At 42.2% G+C, this 19068-nt stretch overlaps 1 protein-coding gene across 3 annotated transcripts in view; it reads right to left on the bottom strand.

Annotated features, from left to right (window-relative positions):
- Window positions 1–19068, bottom strand: part of ST3GAL1 (ST3 beta-galactoside alpha-2,3-sialyltransferase 1) — a 131052-nt gene that overhangs the window by 20369 nt on the left and 91615 nt on the right. For all 3 annotated transcript variants that reach the window (XM_072603004.1, XM_072603003.1, XM_072603005.1), the window contains one exon: window positions 10210–11074. In XM_072603004.1, the coding sequence (XP_072459105.1) occupies window positions 10210–10506 (297 nt within the window). In that variant the 5' untranslated portion in view covers window positions 10507–11074. The remainder of the gene's footprint in view (window positions 1–10209; window positions 11075–19068) is intronic.

The raw sequence follows: 19068 nt of genomic DNA, 5'->3' as shown, positions 1-19068 counted from the left end.
TGTCTGCTGCTCTGCCTGGTTTCAACTCCATGGCATAAAATGATCTTCCCAGGATAAGCTCATCACTTCTAATCTCACCTGACACCACCTCCCTCGGACTCCTTTCCCTTCTGGCTGGAGGGCAGAATACCAAACTCCTAATGTCTTCCTTTATAGAGAGCAGAAACTGGACTCAGTCTCTCCCACTTTGCATCTGCTGTCATGCCCGGGTTCAGCTCCACAGAAAAGATGCCCTTGGCCAGTTAGCCCCTGGTCTTTATCTCCTCCTCACCACGCCCCGCCCCCTCCCCCCCAGTTTTATATGTGTTCTCTCCCTCCATTAGGCTGTAAGCTCCTTAAGAGCAGGGACTATTTTTCTTTTTATTAATTGTATCCCCAGAACTTGGCATAGTGGTACATAGTTCGTGCTTAATAAATGCTTATTGAATTGGATTGGACTAAGACTCCCTCAGTCAACAAACGTTTATGACAGGTTTATTAAGTACCATGACCTGTGTGAAGTGTGAAATAAAAATACATAAATAAATAAAAAAAAAACCCAGCCCCCGCCCTCAAGGAACTTCCACTGTAATGGGGCAGAGCACAACTACCCAAATTGATACACACAAGATAACTACAGAAGAGATGAAAAGTAGCCTTAGGGAAGATACTATCCACAGAGGGCTCCAGAAAAAGCCTCCTTCAGGAATTGGAGCTTCAAGGTGGCTGGGGATTCTGAGGCAGAGATTAGGAGGGGGAGCATTCCAGGTTTGGAGAACTGGCAGTACAAAGATGGAGACAGAATTTGAACCATTGTGTGTGAGGATGCTGGAGGCTGAGAATGTGGGCAATAGTGATGTTTTTAAGGAGTGGAAACATCCAAAGGACCAGGCTGTAAAGAGCTTCCTGTACCAAAGACAGAACTTTATATTTGGTCCTAGAGGTAAGAGGGAGTTACCAGGGAGGCATATTTCAGCTCAAAAAGGGGCACCACCTTACAATTAGAGATACCCCTGAAATAGAATCATCTGCTTTTGGAGTTTGTAAGTTATAATTAGACGGAAATTTTCAACTGCAAATTCTAAGTCAGCAAAAGTATTTCACCCTTCCTAAGTTCAGTGATTTCACTGTCCCTTCACAGAAAAAAAATCACAGCCCCTCCCAAATTTGGTAGACTGCTTTTGAGAGTTGTTGAGTCAGCAAGAATAGCTTTAAAAAAAAGTCAAGTCACATCAATAAGACCCTACTGCATCTATGGGGTTTCCCAACTGTCTAGATCTATGAGATGTAAAAACAAACAAACAAAAAACTCCACCATGATTCCTATTCAAGTGGAATAGGGCTGCATTAGTGGGAGAAATTAAAAATCTCTAGTCCAGTAATGAAATGACCATTCGACCAGCAGGACACCAGGGTTCTTGGTCCTGGCCCCGATAATAACCTGCTCAGTGAAAATGAGCAAGTCATTTCCCCACAATGGCTTCAGTTTCCTCATCTGTAAAATAAGGAGGTTAGATTAAATGATCTCTAAGGTCTCTTCCAGAATTAATTGGATGACTATATTTCTACAATTTTTAAATGCATTAGAAACTAATATTCTTGGAGTCCCCACATACATTGGCATAGTTGGCCTGAAGGGACGACATAGATAGGTATTTTAAAATAAAAGGAGAAATCCAAAACTTAAAAAAAATGTTAAAACAAAAAATGTTTTAACATGTAGTTGAGGAAAATATAAAATACATTAAAATAAAAGGAAATCTTTCACAGCCCTCCTGGAGGCTAGCTAGAACCTTCTCCTTTAAGATTACCTTCCATTTATTCTGTGTTTACCTTTGATTTACCCAGAGATGTTTTCAGGTTTATTAGAATGTGAACTCTTGACTGTTATAATAATGCAAATACAAAGGACATTGGACGTTGCAGAATTATAAAGAACAAATCTGGCCTCAAAGAAGAGACATGTGAGGACAGTTCCCTGCCCCTGCTGCGGAACAGAAGAGCACGGGGTGGCCGGGGGCAGTGGATGTGGCACGTTTCACATACCATAAGGCTTGCCTGCTTGGAGGCTTTGCTTTTGGACACATTCATCGGTTTGCTGACTGGATTTCTCTTTCTCCATTTTTCCCCCTTAAAAGTTTTCTTTGTTCTAAAGGATGGCTCTGTGGCAAGGGGGAGGGACGAAAGGGGGAAGTTTAGGCAATGTAAAAAAAAAACAAATGAAGCCAATAAGAATATAAAAAAAAGAATTTCTTGGATACAGAGATTTGTTTTGCCTTTCTTTGTATCTCCAGTGCCTGGCATAGAGAAACCCTTGCTGACTGACTGACTCACTGATGTACTATGGTAGCCATATCTGAATATGAAAGTCCAGAAGAAGACTTGGGACTTTTTTTCATCCTTTCTAGGCCAATAAGGCCTGAAAGTGATACACAAGAGTGTAATGTGTCAGTCAATGAGCAAGCCTTTCTAGTGGAACTAAGGGAAAAACCAAAATAAAAACCTTTTCAACAAATAGAAAAATCCAAAAGTGGGATGGGCTATCTTAGGACCCCTCAAGCCTGATCACTGCAGACTGTCCAAGAGTGGGATAGGCTGTTTTAGGATGCCTCAGGCCCAGTCACTGAAGACTTTTAAGTGACTTTCAGTGATACTCAAGAAGGGATTGTTGTTTAGGCTTGACTGGACGACTTCTGGGGACCCTCCCAATTCTGAGGTTCTATGGTCCTATGATTCTGGGAGGTTGTGGTCCTCCTCACAGGTTAGGGTTTGCTCCAAAGCAGCCTAGTTTTCCTTTGTAACAGCAATAACATTCTCCTTTGAGGATGTTTTTGCCCTCAGTAGGACTGAATGCACCTGTTGGGAGGGAATTCTCTTTCAACATGTTTCCTTTGGTGGAGGAGGGGGATGGGCGGGGGTCTGGCTGAGTCACTACAAGCTCAGTGATCACAAGGATTCAGGTTTCCAATTCCCCACCTGAATGTTGGCTGTAGTGTGAAGCCAGGCTATTTGATGCAAAACAAACCCAATCCTGGCTTATTCCCAGAGACTATAAAGTCCTCTCATAGCAACCCCAAAAGCAAACAATCTTTCCTACCCTTCATTTCATACTAGAAGGCTGTGTCACTCAGGGGGAGGTTGTGTAATTATTGCTAACGAGAGACAGAAGGCATCTGAAATTTGGGCTTTCTATTGGCTGGGCTGAGGCAGGTTCCAAAGGAAGCCAACGGTCCACAAGGGTAAGACAGTCATGGGCAGGATATGAGAACAAGCCCCCACCCAGGTGGAACTTCCAATGGGCAAGGGTGGGAACATGGTTCTTTATTAGTCAGTTTAATCACGGTGGCTTTCCTCTAAAATTACCTTCTGTCTAGCCTGTAAACACATACAGTTATTGGCATGTTGTATCTCCCATTAGAAAATTAGACCTTTCTAAAACCATTGGTTTTTGTTCTTGTATCCCCTGCGCCTAACACAGTGCCTGACACACAGTGATTGCTTAATACTTGTTGACTGACTGAATGTCTACAGAAGCCTCTGTAGCAAGTGTTAGGGGTGACTAGGTGGTACAATGGATAGAGCTCTGGACCATGGAGTCAGGAAGACCTGAGTTCAAATCTAGCCTCACTTACTAGTAGTATGAACGCTGTCTGCCTTAGTTTCCTTAACTGTAAATTGGGGATGGGGCATCTAGGTGGTACAATGGATAGAGTGCCAGGACTAGAGTCAGGAAGACTCATTTTCCTGGATTCAAATCTGGCTTCAGACACTTACTAGCTAGAGTAGGCAAGTCACTTAACTTTGCCTCAGTTTTCTCATCTGTAAAATGAGCTGGAGAAGGAAATGGCAAACCATTCCAGTATCTTTGCTGAGAAAACCCCAAATAGGGTCACTAAGAGTAAGCCATGACTGAAATAACTGAACATCAAAAATTGGGGATAATAATAGCACTGACCTGCTGGAGTTGTTGCAAGGCTTAAATTATTAAATTATTTAAATATTAAATTAATATTTGTAAAGCACTTGGCAAACCTTAAAGTAATCTAAATTGTTAGCTATTTATTATTATTATTATCAGTCTTCCCCTCCTCATGTCAGGTAACAGACTACTCTAGTCATGGTAGAGATAGAAAGCATCCAGCCATAAGTATAAGATTATCCACAGGAGCTCAGATCACAGAAGTCAGTCTGTAAATGCTGGGAGAGACTTCAGTGAAACTCCTCATTTTTACAGAGAAGCTACAGAGGGGGAGTGATTCCTAAAAGATCACACAAGCTAGAAAATGGGACAACCAGATTTAAAATCCACTTACTACTACACAACCCACTCTGGAATCAGTTAGTGAGTCAACAGGCATTATTAAATGTTTACCATGCATCAAGTGGGCAGCTAGGAGGTATAATGAATAGATTACTGGGCTTAGAGTCAAGAAGATCTAAGTTCAAATCCAGCATCAGACACTCACTAGCTGTGTTGACTCTGGGCAAGTCACTTAACACTGTTTGCCTCAGTTTCCTCACCTGTAAAATGAGCTGGAGAAGGAAATGGCAAATCATCCCTGTATCTTTACCAAGAAAACTCAATATAGGGTCATAAAGAGTTGGACACAATTGAGAAACAAGTAAACTAAAAAAAAAAGTACCAGGTACTGTACGTACTAAGGGCTGGGGATATAAGGGAAGACAAAAACATGGTCTTTGTCTGGGACCATAAACGGAAGGTAATTTCAGAGGTAAGGAACTAGAAGCTGGCAGAGGGGGAAGAATGAGAAAGACCTCTTGAAGAAGGTGGGGAGACGGTAACCCTTTAGATTTACACAGCACTCTGTAGGTTTTAAAACACTTTCACACCTTTTCAACTTCATCCACTCTCACCACAACTCTGGGAAGTGGGCAGAGTGAGTATTATCTGACTCATTTTGAAGATGATGAAACTGAGGCTTCAAGGAATTAGGTTATTTGCTCAAATACACGTAGCCACAAAGGACAGAGCCAGGGTTCTGACTCCATACCCAATGCTACTGCTATTGCTCTCAACTGAACCCCCAGCTTGAACCAGGAAATCATTACGTGAGCTCATCTTTCTTGTTTCCTCGCCAGTTTTCTAACCGTCTGACTATATAGTTGGCTCTCGAATCATGCCCTGAAGACTTGAACAGAAGAGAAACATGAGAACACCAGAAACACCACAGAATCACCAAATAAAAGACTTAGAGAAATGGAACAGGGCTCAGAAGGCATCCAGACCAACTCTTGCCCCAATCAGCACTCCTCTTTATCGAATCCCTTCTAAGAGACCATCCAACTGCTTCATGTCTGAAGATTTCTAGTGACAAGCAATTCCCTCCTTCCCAAGGTAACTCATGACATTTTTGGACAGATGAAAATTTCAGGGTGTTTTTTTCTGACATTGGGATCTGTTCTGTTACCCAGGGCTGTTCCAGTCCAGGAGTCTGCCTCTAACAAGGGGCACCACGTTAGACATGGACTAAACATAAGCAGCCTGCTGTGGGAGGGTACAGTTATCCTCCTCCCTCGTTCACGTTTCGTGGTTCGGGATCTCTTCCAAAACCCTGGAAACCATAAGCTGACTGCAAACTCAGTATAATATAAGACAGATGTTAGTTGTGGCTACCAAAAAAGCAGATGTAATCTTGAGTAGTATCAGAAGATGGATGATGGTCAGAATGGGGGATGTGACAGGCTCACTACACTCTGCCCTGGTCAGACCACATCTGGATAAAATTCAATTCTGTTCAATTCTGGGGGCCATACTGTAGGAAGGATACTGACATATGGTAAGGATACTGGAGGAGGGCAAGGAGGGGGGGCGGGTTCCTCCGAGAGATGAGACTGCCATCTTCTCCTGACTGGAATCATGCATTCACACCTTCCTGTCACTTCTCCAGTCATCTTCAAAACATCTCATAGTGTGTATCACCCCCTCTTTATGGGCTATCTTCCCCATTAGAATATAAATTCCTGGAGGGTAGGGACTGTCTTGCTTACTCATACTGGTATTCCCAGCACTTGGCACAATGCCTGACACATAGTAAGTGCTTAGTAAATTTATCTGTTTGTCTATCTCTCTTTGTCCTTCCCTTCTTCTATCCATCCTTCCTTCCTTCCTTCCTTCCTTCCTTCCTTCCTTCCTTCCTTCCTTCCTTCCATCCATCCATCCATCCATCCGATATCTCTCTCTCATGAGGGGACTAAAACTACGTTATATGAGGATTGATTTAAGAAATTCAGAATTCTGTTGTACACAGGAGAGAGAACAAGGGTGGGAGCCAGAGAATCTGAATACAAATCTAAATTCTATACTTATCATAATGTAATTTAGAGACAGAAGGGACCTTAGAAGCTATCCAGTCCAAGCATTAATTTTTACAGGTGAAGAAACTGAAGCTGTATCCAGGGTCACATGGCTATTGAGTGTCTGAGGCAGAATTTGAATCCAAATCTTCCTGATTACAAGTCCAGGGTCCTATGCCATGAAGCTCTAAAGTACATAAGTGTTTTGGGGCAATTTATTTGACCTCCCTGGGGCTTCCATTTCCTCATCTGCAAAATCAGAGTTGGACTAAATGGCTTTTAAGACCTCTTCCAGCTTTAATTCTGTGATCCTTTTTTTTTTTTTTTAAACCTGGAGAAAAATAAACTTGGGTGAGGATGGAGGCTCCTTACAGAAATAGCTAAAGGGTTTTCATGTGGCAGAAGGATTATAGTTAATTCAGAGGGCAGAATTAGGAGAGATGGTTAAGGTCACAGGAAGGCCAAATTTGGCTCAATACAAGGAAAAACTTCCTAACTATTGGAATTATCCAACAACAAAATAGATTTTCTCAAGCTACAGTGAATCACTTATCCATAAATATATTTTAGGAAGAACTGGGTGAACAGTGGACTGGGGTCAGTGGGCAAAAGGGATTCACATAAGGGTTGGCAGGTTGGACTAGAGCATCTCTGAGATATTGTGGTTAATATGCAGGTATAAGAGTATAGCAGAAAAATAATTAAGAATTTAATTCTGGGTGGCTAGGTGGTGCAGCAGATACAGCATGGGGCCTGGAGTCAGGAAGACCTGAGTTCAAATCTGGCCTCAAACACTTACTGGCTGAGTGACCCTGGATAAGTCACTTCACTGTTTGCCTCAGTTTCGTCATCTGTCAAATGAGCTGAAGAAGGAAATGGCAAACAACTCCAATATCTTTGTCAAAACAAAGAACCCAAATGGGGTTACAAAGAGCAGGAAATGACTGAAAAATGACTGAACAACAAGAAAAGGGCAGGATATTATGTTAGGCTCCGGGGAGATACAAAGTTAGGCAATCTCTGCCTTCAGGGAGCTTTTGGTCTAGTAGAGGGATAGTCAATCATTCAAGAAGTATTTATTAAATGTTTGCAATGTGCTGGACACTATGCCAAGATCTAGGAGGATAAAGAAAGGATGCAGTCCCTGCCCTTAAGGGGCTCACATTCTAATGAAGGACACAGCATTATAAATAATTGGGGAGAAACAAGATCTACTCAGAGGACAGTAGGAATTGAAGCATATTTTTTTCACTCTCTTTGTTTCCTGCTTTTTATTTTTGATTTACTTTTTTTTTTGCAACATAGCTAATACAGAAATATTTTGCATGACTTCATGTTTATAATTTATATCATATTGTTTGCCTTCTCAGTGGGTGGGGGAGGGAGAGGACGGAGGAAGATAATTTTGAATTGAAAATTTCAAAATAACGAATGTTAAAAATACATTTTTTAAAAAAGAATATACTCAGAAAAGATGAAAGGTAGTTGTAGGAGAGAAGGTGCTAGTAGGTGTTTGGGGTGTGGCTGGGAAAGGCCCCTAGTAGACAATGTGATCTGAGCTGAATCAAGTCAGAGAAAGCAGGAGGCAGAAGTGAGGAGGGAGAGCATTCCAGGAAAGGGGACGAGCTAGGACAAAGGCATGGAGAGGAGTGATGGAAAAGCCAGCAGAGCAGTGTAGCTGGGTCACAGAGTGAGAGAAGACTACAATGACTGAAAGGGGCCTTGTTATCAAGATATTTCCATTCCAAACAGGAGCTTTCTATTTGATCCTGGACTATTATAACAGGGAGTCACTGGAGCTCAGTGAGCAGGGAGGATAACACCATCAGACTCAGACTTTCCATCACTTTTGCAGCTGAATGGAGGATACGTTGAGGTAGGGGAGACTTGAGGCAGGGGGACCAGGACACAAACACAGACACCTGTAATTCAGGAAAATAAATATAGAGGTAGGAAATGAGGACACACAAGCTCTAAATGTATCTGGGCTACCACGGTGGCCTCAGTCCTGACTCAAACCCTCTCCACCTCAATTTCTTTATCTGTAATTAAGGAAAATAAACAACTACTTTCCTGATTAACCCTCCAGATTATCTGAAGGGCCAAATGAGATGTGAAAATAGTTTGGGAAACAAAGTATAAGAAATGGCTGAGCAAGGCCTCCATCTTTTGAACTGTCACTGTACTTAGTGATTTTGAGAATGAGTAATGAGCTCAACGCTACAGGTCATGAGCCTTTCCTAACTCTTTCACAATATCCACATGGGACTCCTGGACTGATTATCTGTAGACTTGGCTGCTTTCTGTAAGGGGCATGTGTGTGGGAAGGGAATGGGACTGGCCATGTCAGGCGCTTATCTTAGAATGTGAGCAGAGTTCGAAAAAGAGGAGACTCCCACAGGGGCTCTTGGGGCAGAGGTTCCTGGTTGGCCAGAGATCAAATGGGAGAGAGATAATGGAGAAGGAGGTAAAGCCAAGAGGAGGGAGAAGAGGGAGGTGGTGTCAGGCCACTGCAGTTAGCAAGTGTGGTAGGAGAGAATGAAGCCAAATGCCTGTGTTTGTATTCCTAGCACATAGCACAATGCTTAGTACATAAAAAGTACTTAATAAATTCTTTATATCTATCATCCATCCATGCTATCACCATCTATCCATCTATTTGTCTATCCACCTACTTATCAATCTATTTATCTACTGATCCAGCTTTCTATCATCTATTCATTCTTTCATTTATCTATCCATCTGCTTATCCATCTTTCCAGCTATCACCTATCCATGCATTCTATCATCTTTCTATCCCTTCTATCTATCCACCCCACTCTCCATCTTTCTGTCTCTCTCTCTATCTCCATACTCAGTCCCACTATCTATGGCTGTGTTACCCTGGATAAGGTACCTGTGATGAAGGTTATTAATTCAGAGTAACCATGATGGTGGTGAAGCTATAGGTGTATTGGTGTAGGTACTAAGATGATCACCCACTCTCTACCTCTTTTATGCCTTTCAAAAGTTGCTAAAAAAAATGTATCATCCTCCAGGAAATTTGGTGATGCCACTCTCCAAATTTAGCCAGGCTGACTTGAAGATGACATGTCTGTCATCTATGTTTAGGCTATGATCTGAGTTCCAATCTGGCCTCATTCATTTACTAGTTGTGTGAGCCTGGGCAAGTCACTTAACCTCTGTTTCCCCATCTATAAAATGTGGATAATAACAGTACCTATCTCCCAGGGTTGTTGTGAGGATCAAGTAAGATAACATTTGCCTGGCACTTGGTAAGTTAACTATTATTATTATTGTTAGCTAGCGCTGATATTGTCTATTTTATCAAGGAGAAAAGGCAAGCACTGAGAGATCAAGTGATTTGCAAAATTTGTAGAATTAACAAGTAGGAGAAGCACGGTCAGTACTAGCACCCAGGCCTCATGTCTTGACCTAGTTCATCTTTTCATAACAGTCCCTTAACTTTCTCCTCTGAACCATAACACTGTATGCTTTATATTATTTGCAGCTGATCTATGTCTCCTGGAATATAAAGCTTTTTGAAGGCAGGGACTGTGTTCTATATATCTTTTCCAGGGGTGGGCTGGTAAATGTTTAGCAACTGACTGAAAAAAAAATGCCCAGAATAGGCATTTAAGTTTAATGGGAACTATGAATACATTCTTTCTCAAGTTTTAGGCAAGCAAGGAAACAGACCAATCCCTAATCTGTATCCTGCCATTGCTGAGGTGTAAATGCTCACACTGAAAGTTTAGCAATCAGTCAGATTGACTTGCACATCCCTGGCCTTCTCTCCCACATCCCCTCCCACACTGTACAACCAGCACCACTTGGCACGCAATCAGCACACAGTTAACACTCATTAGTGGACCCTGTAGGTTCAGACACCCAAGTTCTGCCCCAACTACTTACCATCCACCACTTATAGGTGTCATTCTCCAAGAGAGCATTCTGGGCATTCAGCAATGGCTGTATTGTATGATTAAACCTCTCATCAAACCAGGGCACAAACCCAGTCTCTGAGATGCACTGGGAGCAACTACAGGGTCTTTTGGGGTGCATCAGGAATCTTTTGAAATGCTCTGAGAAATTGGGGAACCAGGTGTAGGCAGTTGTGGTGTGAGCATAGTTCAAGAAGAAGGATGTGAGAAAAACCAAAAGGACGATGAAGGTAAACACTTTCAGGCTTCTCTTCCTGATCGCTGCCATCTTTTCCCCCTGGGGGAGTCTTAGCAGGCAGGAATGGATCAACAGGTTCCAAGGGGGCTGAGAAATTGAGACGAGGCTTTATCTGGTCAGAAGAGGAAGAGAGAGGTTATCTCTACTGGAGGGGCAAGGTCAACAACGAATTCATCTCTGAGAAGTCTTCCATGATTTCCTGAAACTTCTGTAATCTGGAGACGGTAACTGCATCATGTGAGGAGTTTCTGGACTGTTTATCCTATCATTTATTGTTTAAAATAAAATAATCCTGGTTCTGTGTCTTCAGTCCTCCTAAATAGCGAGTGATTTCTCTCTTTGAGGCTTTAATCAAAACAAATACCAGTAATTTCCTTTCCCTGTTCAAACAGACTGAGAGGCAATTAATATCCGTGTCAGAGTCTGGCTAGCCTTCAGGTAGAGAATATCAATGAAGGGGTCTCGCTGAAAGATGAGAGATTCTTTCCCTCACCACCTCTGAAAAGTTTGTCCTCCCTGGGATTGAATCCTAGGTGCCAATCAGAGGAGCAGGTGAAAGGGCCAGGACTCACTTGAATCACAGGGACCTGGCTGTCATCTGCACAAAAAAAGAAAACAGAATGAAACTGTGTTGAGTACTTGGAAAAAAAAAAATCTCCCACTTACTTTCACATCCCTAGCTTTCCTTTCAATCCCCCCTCCCCTCTTTCTCCTCCTCCCCAATTTCTGATTAGAAGAAAAAATCTGTTTTAGTTTAAACTGCTAAGTAGAGATTTCCAGGTAAAGGTGGGGTCAACAGAACAATGGCTCCAACCTTCAGGGTTTACAGAGGTAGGCCTGTATTGTTATCTGCATTTTATAAATAATGAAACTGAGGTTTAGAGGAAGAAAGTGATTTGCACATCAGATCACAGACAGGGCTGGAAAGGCCCTGGTAGGCACAAATCTGGAACTGGAAGGGACCTCCAAGACTATCTGACCCAACCCACTCATTTGCAGATGAGGAAATTAAAGGAGAGAAAAGTTAAATGATGTTTAAGGTTACAGAGTAAGTGGCAAGGCTGGGAACTTAATGCCAATCATGGGCCTCAGTTCCCTCATTTGTGAAATGTTGGGGTTAAGCTAGAACAGAATCTGAGGTTCCTTTCAGTTCCAGATCTATGATTTTCTGACCCCAAATGCCATGGTTTTTACATCAAACCATAGTGCCTACAGCTAAATATACAGTCATATGGCTAAGTATATTTGAAGTCTGGATTTGAACACAGGTCCCTATGCTTTAGGGTCAGTGCTTTTCCCCCTGCTTCTCACCCTTCCATGGAATGGCAAAAAGGGCAGTTGCACCTAGGTCTTCCATTCTGCATTATAGGTTATCAATTAATTAGCTGTTTTTATTAGAGAAGACACTCTTGGCTGGGGTTGCCCCCAACCCCCGACTGATCTTAATAGTGTTAACAGCTCATATTTACATAGAACTTGGAGATCTGCAGAACACTTTATATTACATCTTCTTATCTGATACTTGTAACAACTCTGTGAGGTAGAAGCTTATTGTCAGTCCCATTTTACACATGAGGAAACTGAGGCAGCTAGGTGACAGAGGACATAGAGCTCTATTACACTGGGAATCAGTTAGAACTAAGTAGGAATCCTGATTCAGATACTTAGTAGCTGTGTGATCCTGGGCAAGTTACTTAATATTGCCCAGTCTTGAGTTTCCTCATCTGTAAAATGGGGATAATAATGGTACTTAATTACCAAGGTTGCTGAGAATATTTGATGAGACAACATATTAAAGTGCTTTGCAAACCCTATGGTGCCATGCTAGGATCATCATCTTCATCATCACTGATAATGATGATAATGATAACGACAACTTTAAAAATCATTTGTCCAGGGTCATACAGTTAAATATCAGAGAGAGGATCCAAACTGAGATATTACTGAGTCTACATCTTGTGTTCTATCAAGAAGTTCAGGCTCTGTTTTACTCTGATTAGTTTTTCACCTTCAGTTCTGTGCCTTTTAAATCAAAGACTCCAAGGAAATCAGAAGTACTTATTATACCTAGTCATGCTTTAAAAAAAGGCTTCTTCCTACAGCAATCCTGAGGAATACATTGCTATTCCATTTTAGAGGTGAAGAAACAGAGGCTCAAAAAGGCCAGAGGCAGTATGAGAACTCAGATCTTCCAGCACTGAACACATGGGTTTTTCTAGTACACCCAAACTGACCCCATGTTTAAGCACCTTCATGACACCTGGGGGTCTTCCTAAGATGGTGGCCATAATGGCGGTCTTTCAGGTAAGGAATCCTTCTTCCATAAAGGCCCTTCTTCCCTTCTCTTTTTGATCTAAATGATGGAATGATGGCGAATGGGAAAGAAGTTAGGACAGCACATAGAGACTCTGGGAAGGGAGCTCCACATTTATTTGGGTAGGATGTACTCCCCCCACATTTCAGGAACAGCTTAAAGTTAGTTCCTCTGCCAACCTGACATACTATGATTCACTTCACTGTCTGCTAGACAAGCTCTCTCTTTTTTACTAAACAGCATCCAAAAGCAGTACGCTACAGGGCATGGTGGCTCTTCGATTAATCAGAACATAATTAAAATTTAAACTGTTCCTTTCTCTGAATTTTTTTTGGGGGAGGGTACCCCCTTTTTGGAAGACTGAGGCACAGCTCAAGGACACAAAAGGTTAACAAAAAAAATGCCCAGGGAAGGGACATCCTACCTACGGACCCATTCACGTAAATCTTCATTTACATCTCTAGTCCTAGAAAAGGAGAACTAATACTCACACTTGTGGCCCCATTAAGGTCCTCACTCACCCGCCAGCTGTGACCTCTCCCCTCAGAGCCTCCCCCAGAACGTGCTCTGCTCTTTTCTTCTAGTATTTAATCGGAGAATCATAGGTTTGGGGTAAGAAGGGACTGGCTCTCCTTATCAAAGCAGGAGAAAGGGACTAAAATGGGAAGCAGCTTCACAAACAAAGCCACTGTCTCCAGGTTAACCCTTGCAAATGTGTGTTAATTCTGCTTCCCTTCAGCCTTCTCCATCCCAGGTCATGCTGTTTAGTCTCAGCTGGACTTGCATTCAACCCCAGCGTTGGTGATAGGAGACCTGGAAGTCCCGTTATCCTCTGCATCTGGTGCTGCAAACCTTCCTCCTTGCAGTGAAGAATGAGAGGAGGGTAGAAGAGAAAATGTTGAAAGTAATGTAATAACCGGGGCCTCACCCCACCGGAAGCAGCTTGCATGTGGCAGGACCTGGTCTCAGAGGCATCACGTTGGTTTTTCCCAAGATGTTCACTTTAACGCGCTGCTCTGGTCCTCTCTTTTCATGCTGACAAACATCCTGTCCCATCTTGCTCTCCTGTCCCCACCCCATCTCCACTTGCCTTACTCAGATCTGGAAACATCTAGATCACTTCCTCAACTGAGAGTTTCCGTCTCAGCCCCCTGCATCTCTGCGGCAACGGAACTCAAACCCTCTGTCACCTGCTGATATTTGCCAATGTTTGGTCCTTCTGAACTCATGACACGTGACACCCTCTTGCAAACTTTTACTTTACTATGCTATACTACATTCTCCATAAATGATAAGTGGGAATGTTCACTCTTTGTGGATAGTGTGGGACTGAACTAAATGATCTCTTATAGTTCCTTTCAGCATGAACCTTCTATGAAATAAAAGACTGGCAACAGAACATGTCAGAGCCACAGGAAGGGGGGAGCGGTGGGAGGGCATAGGATATCCTCTGGACAGTCATGCTCTGCTCCTTTTGGAGGACAAATGGTAACAGCTGATGACACAGCCTGGACTTAATCCCTTCATTTCCAATCCTGTGCATTTTGGTCAATAAGTCAATGATTAGCTTGAGTGCTTGTCCCAGTTAGCCCTGCCCAAATGTTTGGTTCTGTGCTGGTTTTAATCAGCTCTTAAGATCTAGAAGCAGTTATAGAAGTATTTGGGAGGTGAGGTGTGAGTGTGGGAATGTGTGCTAAGGCACAACACCCTACAAATAAAATAAGAATGATTTTTGGGGGTGCACTTTTAAATTCCAACCACTCCCCACAGGTGAGGCCCCCATTGTTTGTCACTGACCTAAAGAATGTTCAGCCACAATTACAGATGATGAGAAATGAGAGTAAGAAGGGGAGGTGAGGGATGGGCAAAGGGAAGGCTAAGGGTAGGAAAGGAAAGGTGGGGAAATGAACAACACAACAAAGCAGTGATTTAAAGGAATTGAGTCTGAGCACCAAAGTCAATGCAACGAGGGCACAGCTGTTCTTGCTTAGGGTTTCTAAAAGATCTGACCCAAGGACTTCAGAGATCCATGGAAGTTCCTTTCCTATCAACATAGGAGGAAGTGCCCAAAGAATCTAAAGAGCAGAGGGGATGGCCATGGAGCTATGAGAAGCTGGAGAGATCTGGGCTCCTGGAAACGTGCCACATCCCTGAGAAGAGTGTGATTGTGGAAACAGCTGCTTTCCTTCTCTGTCCCCCAGCTCTGCTCCTCCTCAAGTCCAGCAAAGGCAGGATCCTGTGTCTAGGCCTAGTTCTGTGATGGGTTCACTGTTGGGGAACATCACTCATGTCACTTTTCTTGGTACTTCCCTCCCTTATTTAGAGTATGAGGGGGTAGGATCCTTCCAGCTCAAACAATCAGTGAACTTTATCAAAGTATAGATTTCACTAAAAAAGGGGAGGGGGTGGTAGCTTTCATAAACCTCAATTTCCCTTTTGATCTAGAGAAATGGAATGTTTCCAGACAGTGAGTAGAGAAGAAACTCAGAATCTCCTTCCAAGTCTTTCCCTTCCTCCAGAAATAGGAGGGCTCTCTGAAACATTTTTCAGATCATCCCAGTAAACTGCAAGCTTTTTCGGGAGCTCAAGGTAGGGAGGCAGTCTTTGGGGGCCAGTCTTTGTGTTACTAGCCCCTAGGAGAGTGCCTGATATATAGCAATGATAATTAATGCTTGTTTAGGAGAGATATAAAATTTAGATATGACCTATTCTGTGTCCTCCTGATGCTTACTGTATATTAGAGAGAGAAAACACAAAGACAATCATAATATAAAATAATACAAGAGAGGAAAGGAAGTGGTAGAGGGGTTCTGGGTGTGGGAAGAAGGGAAAGGGAGTGTTATTTTCTATCAGAGTATCAGGAAAGACTTCACGAAGGAAGTAACAACTGAATTGAGCTTTTAAAAGGGTAAGAATTCAACAAATGGAGATGATGCATGAGGGAAAGAAAGGAGAAAGGAGAAAAAGGCTGATTCCAGGCAGAGGGAGTAGCATAGAGGTGGGAAACCACAGAACTCTCATGGGCGATGACCACCTGTCCAGTTTGGCTAGAGAACAGAGTAGGTAGATGGGAAGGATATGAGATAAATGTGCACAGGTAGAGTGGCAACAGGTTCTGGAGGGACTTAAATAGCAGGCAAAGAAGTCTGAACTTTACTTGGTAAGTAATGGAGATCTGTAGGAGTTTGAAAATAATATATTTATGTATAAATACACTTTGTGTGTAGAATGACAAAGGCAGAAGTGAAAAGATAATGACTGTGGTTATTATTAATATCACTATTATGATATGAGGGTAATTCTTACTGCCTCAGACAAGTATGATATCTTCCTTGCCTCTGAAAGCCTATACATATCTCTTACGTTGCACTAAAAATACAATGCCTGATGTCATTTACTAATCTTGTATTTCACTGTCATTTTAAAAAATGTATGTGCCCTTCCTCCCTTTGTCTCCCAACTAGATTTGAAGTCTCCTGAGTCCCGGAGACTTGCTTTAGAGGTGATATGATAGTATTAACAAAAATGATATTATTGAGGGCACAGAGTATGAGGGGGAAGTCAAATAGTGTAAATAAGAGATAATTCCTAGATATCCAGCGTGGCATATTAGCATCCAATCCAGAACAGAATGACTACAAAAGTTTTACTGGAAAATATTTACAAGCCTCACACACAGGATGAAAAGATGGTGAAAGGGCTATATTCTTCACTGGTGAGTTTAACACTCACCCTCTCTCCCTTTGAGTACCTTAATACCAAAACACTATGACCCCTGGGTTCTTTTCACTCTTCCAAGACCCTTTCATGTGTATTGTCTCATTTGAACCTCAAAACCACAATGGAAGGTAGGCATGACAGGAATTAAGGCCCCCATTTTACAGATCAAGAGCCAGAGCTTTGGAAGGTCCAAATTCACATGGTAAATGGACAAAAGATCCAGGACTCTAACCAAGTTTCCCTGGTCTAAGTTCCATGTGCTTTCTGTGACAGCACAAGGCCTCTCTTTATAGCTTTTTGCAGCCTCAGCGCTTCAGCATGAAGAACACAACAAATGTTTGGTGGTAGTGGTGGTGCTAGTGGTAATGGTGATAGGCAATGGGGTACAATGGAACGACCACTGGATTTGGATGCGGAGGCCCTGAGTTTGAATTCTAACTTTTCCATCTAATGACCTTTGTGAATTTGGGCAAGTGCCTGTCCTTTTCTGGGCCTCACTTTTCTCATCTATAAAACATGGGGGCTGAAATAGATGATTTTTAAGGTCTCTACCAACTCTAGAGCCTATAATCCTCTAAAGAAAACCAAAGAAAGAGGTGAATAGGTTTTGCCCTCCTTCCCCTTTGCCTTCCCCTCCATCCTCTAGTAATGGCAGGCGATCTGTTCCATCTGCTTTCACTTTGAACCTGTTTCTACATACTCTTCATTCTATTGACTTGCAATAGAACACAGAAACCTATTTTCCAGCTAAGTCTTTTCTGAGCACATGATGAATGTTTCCAGTCATTTAGCTTTTATTAGTGTTTCTGATGAGAAGAAACCATAAGGGATATTTGCCACACTCTTTGGTATCCTAGGAGAATGACCACCCAAGTGTTAATAATGTACATAGGCACCCTGAATCAGAGGGTCAAGTGATGGTATCGTCCAAAAAAAATTTGTGATTTGGGGCCCCACCCCCAATGGTGGCTGGCCAGTGGGACCAATGGACAGTACGTAGCAGGGACATTGACTCCAATTTCATTCACTGAGTCAGCCTGCTATCAGATCTCAAAGATCTGAAGAAAATGGCAGGCTTATTTCTATTTCAATTACTGCAAATACATTTGCTTCTCTGGATGCTCAATTACCCAAAGTAATTTTGAGATACTCATTTGATTCAGTTAATAAAAGGAGTATAAATCAATCTTCTTCCACACAGATGCAAATTCTGTTGAATCAGGGCTCCGTGCCTTCCAAGAATGTTCTTTATAAACACATACTCCCACAAACACAAATGCATATACTCACAACATATACACAGGGACAAACCCACAGGAGTACAACTACAAAAGTAGATACAGAAAACTCACTGAAATACACACAAAGGAACAGACACAGATTCAGATATACATATTCATATATAATATTCAGATATACATAAATATATAAAAATATGTATTGACATATTCAAAACATACAGTAACACAAAAATAAACACAGACATAATTCACAAACATATAACACCCAAATATACAGATACAAATGCAGAGATATAAACATATACAAAAACCTAAGACAGAAACAGCCATTCAAACAAAGACTTACATAGAGTGAGTCTACGCATTCATAAATACACATGAAAATAGAGAAATGCACATAGATTTGTGTGGATGAATGAAGCAGCATTAAAAAAACCACACAGAAACACAACCTCTTTCATACAGAACTATACAAAACTATGTAAAGACAAGTATACAAGTATACAAGTACACACAGGAACAAAGAAACACAAGCTGACATTTACACACAAACCTTCATAAGGAGAAGAGATTGTCAGCTTGGGCTGAGAGTAAGCGCTCTAATGCCTGAACACATAAGTGAACCAAGCCAATCAATGACACAAAGACAAGACCCCCACTCATCCTATTTAAAGCATCTCTCCTCACTATGCAGCCTTGATTCAGACTGCTCTCCTCCTAGTCTCTTGAACACTCTGATGCTCACACCCACCTTTGGGACTGTTAAAACTGTTCTCTCTTCCTGAAATGTCCTCCATATCTTTCCCCTTGCCCATTCGAATCCCAACCACCCTTCATGACCTAGGGCCAAACTTACCTGGGTAAAGAACTCTCCCACCTTTCCCAGCTCTGAAAAGCTGTATGTTGTAGTGTAAAGGGTAGCAGAGTTTAGAGTATAGGAAAGAGCCCTGGAGGGAGGAGTCAGAGGCAGAAGGATCCCATTCTGGGCTTTACTCCTAATTCTCTATACATTCAGCTAGTCATTGCCCATCTTTGGGGCTCAGTTTCCTCATCTGTACAACACGCCACTTGGACTGGAAGCCCTCTGAACTCCTTCTGAAGCCTAGCAGTATGACTCTGTATTCTCTTTTGGTTCCTCAATTAGCACATAAGCACTTAATCCAAGTGTGGGTTTCATAGGCGATTATAGGATTTAGAGCTGGAAGAGACTTTAGACAGCACCTGGTCAGATGAAGAAAGTGAGGCTAAGAGAGGGGATAGGACCTGCCCAAGGTCACTCATAGCAGAGCAGGAAGCTACCATTATCATGGCTCATAG

This window comes from Notamacropus eugenii, chromosome 4 (genome assembly GCF_028372415.1).
Source record: "Notamacropus eugenii isolate mMacEug1 chromosome 4, mMacEug1.pri_v2, whole genome shotgun sequence".
NCBI classification, from domain to species: Eukaryota; Metazoa; Chordata; class Mammalia; order Diprotodontia; family Macropodidae; genus Notamacropus; species Notamacropus eugenii.
The sequence above is the reverse complement of the archived record's forward strand: the minus strand, read 5'-3'. Positions and strand labels throughout refer to the sequence as shown.